General features: G+C 37.8%; 1 protein-coding gene across 1 annotated transcript; it reads left to right on the top strand.

Annotated features, from left to right (window-relative positions):
* The first annotated feature begins 242 nt into the window (after positions 1-242).
* LOC107135766 (actin, cytoplasmic 2-like) lies at positions 243-1842 on the top strand. Its single transcript, XM_015477792.2, has one exon. The coding sequence runs from the start codon at positions 258-260 to the stop codon at positions 1383-1385; it is 1128 nt and encodes a 375-aa protein (XP_015333278.1). The 5' UTR covers positions 243-257; the 3' UTR covers positions 1386-1842.
* The last annotated feature ends 7151 nt before the right edge of the window (positions 1843-8993 follow it).

The following is an 8993-nucleotide window of genomic DNA, read 5'->3' as shown; positions in this document are numbered from 1 at the left end:
TACCAAAATGGCAATCTTTATCTGGAAAATCTGCAACAAAACACAATGAAAAAACACTGGATAAATCCTGACATGGGCTGGGGTTGTGGCTCAGTGGTAGAGCACTTGCCTAGCATGTGCAAGACCCTGGGTTCGATCCTAAGCCCCACATAAAAATAAATAAATAAAATAAACACTGCCGAGACCGCGTCCATCCTGCGAGTACAGTCTCCTCGCCGCTCCACCGCCGCCAGTCCACACCCGCCACCCAGCTCGCCATGGATGACTATATCGCTGCGCTCCTTGTTGACAACGGCTCCGGCATGTGCAAGGCCAGCTTCGCGGGCGACGATGCTCCCCGGGCCGTCTTTCCCTCCATCGTGGGGCGCCCGCAGCACCAGGGTGTGATGGTGGGCATGGGTCAGAAGGATTCCTATGTGGGTGACGAGGCCCAGAGCAAGAGAGGCATCCTGACCCTGAAGTACCCCATTGAGCATGGCATCGTCACCAACTGGGACGACATGGAGAAGATTTGGCACCACACCTTCTACAACGAGCTGCGTGTGGCTCCTGAGGAGCACCCTGTGCTGCTGACCGAGGCTCCCCTGAACCCTAAGGCCAACCGTGAGAAGATGACCCAGATCATGTTTGAGACCTTCAACACCCCAGCCATGTATGTGGCCATCCAGGCTGTGCTGTCCCTGTATGATTCTGGCTGTACCACTGGCATTGTGATGGACTCTGGTGATGGGGTCACCCACACAGTGCCCATCTACGAGGGGTATGCCCTTCCCCATGCCATCCTGCGTCTGGACCTGGCTGGCCGGGACCTGACAGACTACCTCATGAAGATCTTGACTGAGCGTGGCTACAGCTTCACCACCACAACCGAGCGGGAAATCGTGCGTGACATCAAGGAGAAGCTGTGCTACGTTACCCTGGACTTCGAGCAGGAGATGGCCACTGCAGCCTCTAGCTCCTCCCTGGAGAAGAGCTACGAGCTGCCTGATGGTCAGGTGATCACCATTGGCAATGAGCGATTCCGCTGCCCTGAGGCACTCTTCCAGCCTTCTTTCCTGGGCATGGAATCCTGTGGCATCCATGAAACTACTTTCAATTCCATCATGAAGTGTGACGTTGACATTCGCAAGGACCTCTATGCCAACACAGTGCTGTCTGGTGGCACCACCATGTACCCAGGCATTGCTGACAGGATGCAGAAGGAGATCACAGCCCTGGCACCCAGCACAATGAAGATCAAGATCATCGCTCCCCCTGAGCGCAAGTACTCTGTGTGGATTGGCGGCTCCATCCTGGCCTCTCTGTCCACCTTCCAGCAGATGTGGATCAGCAAGCAGGAGTACGACGAATCTGGCCCCTCCATTGTCCACCGTAAATGCTTCTAGGCGGACTGTTACTTAGCTGCGTTACACCCTTTCTTGACAAAACCTAACTTTGCGCAGAAAACGAGATGAGATTGGCATGGCTTTATTTGTTTTTTTTTGTTGTTGTTTTTTTTTCCCTTTTTGTTTTTGTTTTTTGTTTTGGCGCTTTTGACTCAGGATTTAAAAACTGGAACGGTGAAGGTGACAGCAGTCGGTTGGAGCGAGCATCCCCAAAGTTCTACAATATGGCCGAGGACTTTGATTGTACATTGTTCTTTTTTTTAATAGTCATTCCAAATATAGTGAGATGCATTGTTACAGGAAGTCCTTCGCCCTCCCAAAAGCCGCCCCACTCCTCCTCCTGGAGGATGGCCCAGTCCTCACCCGAGTCCATACAGGGGAGGTGACAGCATTGCTTTTGTGTAAATTATGTAATGCAAATTTTTTTAATCTTAGCCTTAATACTTTTTTATTTTGTTTTATTTTGAATGGTCAGCCATCGTGGCCCCCTTTTTGTCCCCCAACTTGAGATGTATGAAGGCTTTTGGTCTCCCTGGGAGTGGGCTAAGGTGTGGAGGCAGCCAGGGCTTACCTGTACACTGACTTCAGACCAGTTCAATAAAAGTGTACACCTTAAAAAAATAAAAATAAAAAATAAAAAAAATAAAATATGTTCTATGGACAAGGAACACCTGCCATGAGACTGTGTTTATTTTTGATGCCTTTTTAATTTGCTTACCAATTTGCAGTTAGAAAACAAAGCAACTAAAGCCGCATTAAGTCCGGAAGCACAGTAATCCTCACCTCCCTCTTACATCAGCATCACTTCTATTGAACAAGCTTATTTGTTTTTCATCTGTATTCAAGGAGGGGGATAAAAACCTTACTTATAAAACTTCACTAATAACCTGAAATATCACCAGAGACAGTGTTTTTTTTTTTTTTGCTGTGTTTATTTAGACATCAAATTTTTCACTTGCAGAATAAGTATGTGGAATCAAGCATAGGAAATAATAGGAGAATGCCATTAATTTTATTATATGCCAGTAGATGCAAAGTTTCAAATTGAATCTCATTAAATCAAACTACAAAGCACATAAAAATGATGGATTTTTGACTTCCTTCTGGGCTATAATTAAATAATTCAAAGTAAAATTTTCTTCATTACAAAGTTTTAAAACTAGCAGCTACTACCTACTCCATGCTTCAAAGCAGTGTGTGGACTTAGGTAGGCCGGCATATGATTTAGTGTCCAAAGAGAGATGACTGCGACAAGAAATGAGGAGTATATTAATAATGTGGCAGACCCACCAACATACACACAGATTGTCCCAGGGAATCTGAGATGTGTTGTCATTCAATTTGTATGGAAGCCCAATGTATATCACTCGCTCAGTACCAATTTAAACAGTCGGTTCTGTTTTTAACTTCTGCTAATTCCTTAGATCCTGAAAAAAAATGGGTAGAGCTTGTTTGTGTCAACACCCCAAAATCTCATCCTTTCCATAACTCTCACCAGCCATGGGAAGTGTTTGCATCTCATGGATAAATAACTTTTCTCCCCATGTCTCTCTTAACATTTAGGATCAGGAAGAAAGTACAGTGTAATGGAAAGATATTTGTGGGCAGACTAATTATATTTCAATTTAAACTCACCTATTGCTAAGGAGGGAGTTGCACATTTAATCCATCTGGACATAATGCCTTCATCACTTCATGACATTCCCTATAAACCAACCTAAGCACTTTAAGTAGATCATCTCACTCTGACACAAGGAGCCTTTCAGGTAGGTGTCATTATTTCAGATGATAAAATGGGTTATTCCTTAACCTCTCTCCATGCTTAATTGTTATTTATAGCATTTTAATTTATATATTTATATTTTCAAGTAGTGTATACTTTCCAACTGGTAGAAAATATGTTGTTTTGGGCTACTATAAGCACTGACACCATGTGATACTCAATAAATGCTTGCTGAATTAAAGTGGGAAGGAACAAATGCAAGACAGTTGCTAAAGGTGATGTAGCAATTCAGCGTTGGCATTAGAAGCTAAACCAAAATAATCCAAACCCAAAGACCAGGTGCCTAATGACATTTTTACACGGTCTTCCTAGCTCACAGTACCACTGTGTATGTGAAATGAGAAAGTTCCTACAGTAGGAACTCAATGTGTATGGATTCATTTCCTTTTCTTCAACTAAGAGCTGCAGCCTTACCTATACCAAGGAAACAAGTTCTAGAAAACAGTCACATCACCCTGGCCCATTCTCAAGGGACTCATTCATATAAGAGAGCTCATTTAATGATTTACAGTGGATGAATATCTCGATCCTTGGCAGGAAATCTATTTGAAAAAAACAAATTAAGATCAGTTACTTGATGCATCTGTGGGACCTGATCCAGGAAAACCTATCAGGGAATTACTTTGTCAGAGTCAGCCTCTTTCATCAATCTAAGCTACTTTTTCAATGTTTCTGATTACGGTAGACCCTTGATGTATATTATCAATATCATTATTACTAATGAAAATAGCATTAGCACCTTCAAAGATACACAAATGAGTAATATCTATATAATTCACAACATTTCCAAGGTGTGAATTTGAATCTCACATGAAAGAAACGGGGGTAGTCATGGTAAAACTTGTATCTATTAAAAAATGAGCAACATGAGGATGTGAAAAAATTGTAACATTTACACATGGCTGGTAGGGATGGCATATGATGTAACCACCATGCAAAACAGTTTGGCAGTGTCTCAAAGAGCTAAACACAGAATTATCACCAGACCAGAAATCCAAAAGAATCAAAACCAGGGAATCAAACAGATGTTTATATGCCCAAGTTCACTGAGGCATTCTTTATAATAGCCCACAACTTGAAACAACGTAAATGCCCGTCAATAGAAGAGTAGATAAATAATATGTGATACATACAAAGCAATGGACTTAGTTGTAAGGAGAAATGAAGGTCTGATACGTGTTACAACAAGAATGAAACTTCAAAAAGTATGCCAAGTCCAGAAAGTCAGGCACAACACAATAATATTGCATATTTCTACTTATATGAAATGTCCAGAATAAGCAAATTCATAGATACAGAAAGTAGATTCAAACAGGAGCTAGAGGAAGACAGGTGGAAAGCTATTACTTACTCATTATGGAGTTTCTGTTTAGGATGATGAAAAAGTCTTGGAAATAAATAGTGTTGGTGGTTGCACAAAATTATGAATGTAGTTAATTCATTAAATTATAGGAATAAAATGGCTAAAATGGCAAATGTTGTGTGACATATATCTTACCACAATAAGTGGGAAGAAAAAATAATGCAACATGTCATTTTCTTCTTGTGCCTAATTTAATATTTCTCATAAAGTAACATAAAGTAAGTCAGGTGTTTTTTAAAAATTTTTTTGGTAGGGTAAGAATAGGATGTTTAATAAAAAGTGAAACTCTGTATAAAATGAAAGAGGCATTGAATTGTGGCATAGGAAGTATATGATGATGGTTGGGAATATGATAAAGGAGAAATCTTGGTGAGAATGAATTACTCCTGAATTTAAAGATTTGTGAATTTAGGAGATATTTCTGATGAATATTATGGCTCTACTGTGCTACAGAATATCCCAGAATGAATATCACTGCAGTGACATTTCCCAGAATGCAAAGAAGCCTCAGAGTCAACAATTTGGGATTAGATAGATTAAATAGGCTTCTTTATTGCAATACCATATATATTGTTTAATATGCTAATATATGCTGCAAATCACTGAGAAAAGGATGATTTGTCTTCAGCAGTTCTTGAACTCAATTTACAATGGAGTTAATTCATATGAATTATCAGTAAAACAAATACTTATAGAAACTGCAATCTCGTGGAGTCTGCCGCACATAGTGCCTACTTCCTCACCAGGTGGCAGTCCAGGTATGATGAACTGTAGTTTTGATTAAAAAAATTGTATCCCTCCTTTCATGAGAAATATTCTTCCTTCCTCTGTTGTTGTTAGGCTTCCTTATGGAATTTGTTTGACAAATGAAATGTGAGTGAAATTTCCAGGAAGATCCTTAGAAAACCAATGTGTGGTACTCTTCCTTTTTCCATGAGATGAAAAGTGTTCTAGTGAAAAGTAGCTCTGTCAGTCAAATTTATGACAGACATGCTTTAAATGTGGAAGAGGAAGAAAAGTGGACATGATTGAGCAGAAAGGTAAATTAATAGAATGTATTATTTCTTAAAAACATTTTCTCCCTCCCATTTGGGAAGAATTTTTTCTGTTCCAAAATTATTGAGCTTAACAGCAAGATTCATTTGACAGTGATATTTGGGTAGAAATAATGTGCATATGATCTAATTAACCAACATAGGTTATGGCATACCCTTTTTTTCCTTATCTATCAAAGTATAAATATTCCAGGAAGCTATTTAGTCAGCAAGGGTCCTAAATTAAAGATGTCATAGAAGAGAATGACAGTTCGTCCAGTGACTTACTATTCTAAACTACTGAAATTTTGGACTTATTTGTTACCACAGTATATCCTAGCTTAGCCTGACTAATAGATGAGGATATCCAGAATAAGCTAATTAAATATCCCATCTCCATAGATACTATGAGGAGTCCAAGAATGGACATGTTTGTCAAGCCAGAGTAGAATTCTTGCCCAGAATTTTCCTAATTAGAGGAGACTTTTCAAGGTCAAGCCTATTCAACTCCATTCTTTTCTGGAATATTGAATGTAACATTAACCTGCTAAACAGATAACAATAGTCGTGAAGAGAGATAAAGAGACAGAAATTTAATGCCACTATTATCAGATTATTAGCAGATAGAGTTGTTTCCAAAGACAGTTGTTCTTCACAAATTTGGTTAGATGAACCAGTAAACAATCTTGCCCTCATGCCAATTAAATTTTTTTGTTTATATTTGCACTATTTTTCCATTACTAAAAGGGGAAAAAATATTGGACATTGTAGGTTAGAAAAGTTTAAGTAGGTTCCCCAGCTACAGAGTTTGTCAGAGCTTTTTTTTTTTTTTTTTTAAATATATATAGTAACATGCTCTGTGTTTCTCCAGGAGGGATGTGTACCATATAGTTATTCCCTGACTTATTTTTATTACAGAATCCATCTCTAGAAATTAATGTTTTGTAAAGCATATTTTTGGAAACTCCTCTCTCTATAAGTAGCTTGCAGCTTGTGAATGTCTTCCGTCACAGAGGGTAGAACTTCAGCCTTATGCAACCAAAGTGAATGTAGTGGCACTAATTCAAAATCCTAAACTGAGATGTGTGTTCTGACCTGTGTAAGTGAGTTCATGAGGATATAATTTTGCTGTGGGGATATCATATTCATTATCATTATTTTATGGAAAAATCACAGAAAATAATTGAATTGTGATGAGTGCATATAAAATTAGTGATGTAAATTTTGAGTCTATAGTTAGTTATTAGAAGCTCCAGAAGAGGGTCTTGCTTCCTAGGCTCCATCTCCATATGAAGAATCAGCTGTTTTTAACAACCTGTGCTGACTGTACGATTTTGTTGCTGTCAACAGAGGACATCTTTTGGAATAACAGTCTAAAAGCCATCCATCAATTCTATGAAATCTTTCCTCTTTATACATCTCAGTTCATTAAGCCCAAACACCTTATCCATATCTCTCTCTCATAAAATGACTGACCCAAAGTGGTCCAAGCAATTATCCTTCACTGAAAATTGTAACTGGAGTTAAAAGACTGTTTCTGCATGTCCTAGATATGTAACATATAAACTCAGAAGGTAAGCATAAGCAGTTCCCACTCTGTGGATGAAAAAACAAGAAGTCTATAACATAGGGAAGATGCTCAAGGAAGGACCAAATAGCAGATGTCCTTCCATTTTCAGGTTCTAATTCTTTTTGAGATAAAATTGTATCTATTGCCACTAAAATAAATAAAGCATGAAAGGAGCCTTGTATTTTCACCTTCTCTTTTGGCTAGAACAAACTGGTTTGTGCCATTTTAAAATACGCAAGTGAAAACACTGGAAAAGAGCTGTAGAGAGGGAAAAGAGATGAATTTTTCAAGTAATATAGGTGAACAATTAAAAATAATGATTATGTTGTTTATATGGAGAATATATAGCAATACTTTATTAGTAATATGATATTTAGTAATTGACCTCTTTCAATCAATTTCTACAGGGGCATGGTGAGACTAAGACCTTCATTTCCAAATTATACTGATAACTACAAAGTTGATACATGTAAAATATTTAAATAACTGTCTATCATATAGACACATAAATGTTCTGCATGTGTATTAATATATTTTTTGCAAATTTGTAGAAAGCTCTGAAATATCCTTTATTTTATTGTATATATGCTGTTGATTTTTTTTTTTTGATGCTTTGAGGGCATTTTAAGACATGATTTTTGTTTGTTTTTCTGTGTGTGTTTGGGGATTTAGGGTCTTATTTAGGCTTTCATTCTTTGGTATTAAAATAGTCATTAAGTTTGAGGAACTTTTGACAGTTGGAACTTCAAATATATTATCAATTCACCTCAGAGTCCTTTTCTTCTGGGACTTTGATTACATATGTACTAAACCACTTGATATTTTCCCACCAGTTCCCTTTACATGTTTTCCAGCTTTTCTTTCTTCTCTGTGCTTTACCTTTTCCAGCTTCTGTGTTTTTCAAGTTCACTCATTTTTTCTTGTGCAGTTTGTAATTTAAGGTTAATCTCATCCAGTGATGTTTCTGTTCAGTGAATTTTTCTTTCCAAACTTTTTATTTAGTTGTCTCATCTTCATCATATTGTCTTTTAAATTATTGGACATTATTTAGCTTTTTAAATATTCCAATGTGCCTATTCAAACATTTCTGGGTATTTTGCTAACATTTCTTCTGGATGTTCATCATGTTTTCCTGCCTCTTGGAATATTTAGTGATTCTTATTGACTGCTGGACATCATTAGTTATCTAATTTTATTGTATTGTTTTAAAGAACATTGGACTTAATTCTATCAGGCAGTTAAGTTGCTTGCATAATGACTCTATCATTTCAAGAATTATTTTTTAAATTTAACATGGTTCTAATGAAGTTTTTGCTTTACAGATAATTTATCCATTGCCACCAAAGCATGAAGCTTCCAGGGTCTCTCTTGAATGTCCTTGGTATTCAATAAAGACTGGCCATTTTGGCAAGTTGGAACTCAAATATTTTCAAGCTCTGTGTGAGTTCTTGGAATTGTTAAAATGGCCATTCTTTAGTTTTTTTTTTTTTTTTCTTGTCTAGTCTCACAAAATTTTGATGCTAAGGCTCTAGGGGAATCCTATACAGGTTGATTTTCTGCATAACAGGAAATCTTTTCTGAAATTGCAGTAGCTTATTATCTCTGAACTCTTATCTCTTCCTCCTCAACTCAGTGAGGGGGCCATATTCTGCTTAGGCTGTCTCTCGGTGCACCGCTGTCCACAAACTGTTTCCAGGAGGACTCTGTGGAAAACTTAAGGTTCATCTTGGTTGCTTTCCTATTCCCAGGGATCATCATTTGGTTCTACCTGTCATCCAGGTCTGAAAATACTATTTTAAAAAATACATAGTGATTTCTGGTTTTTAATCTTTTGTACAGTAGGAACATACTTCCAGTC

Source organism: Marmota marmota, unplaced genomic scaffold (genome assembly GCF_001458135.2).
Source record: "Marmota marmota marmota unplaced genomic scaffold, marMar, whole genome shotgun sequence".
Taxonomy (NCBI): Eukaryota; Metazoa; Chordata; class Mammalia; order Rodentia; family Sciuridae; genus Marmota; species Marmota marmota.
The sequence above is the reverse complement of the archived record's forward strand: the minus strand, read 5'-3'. Positions and strand labels throughout refer to the sequence as shown.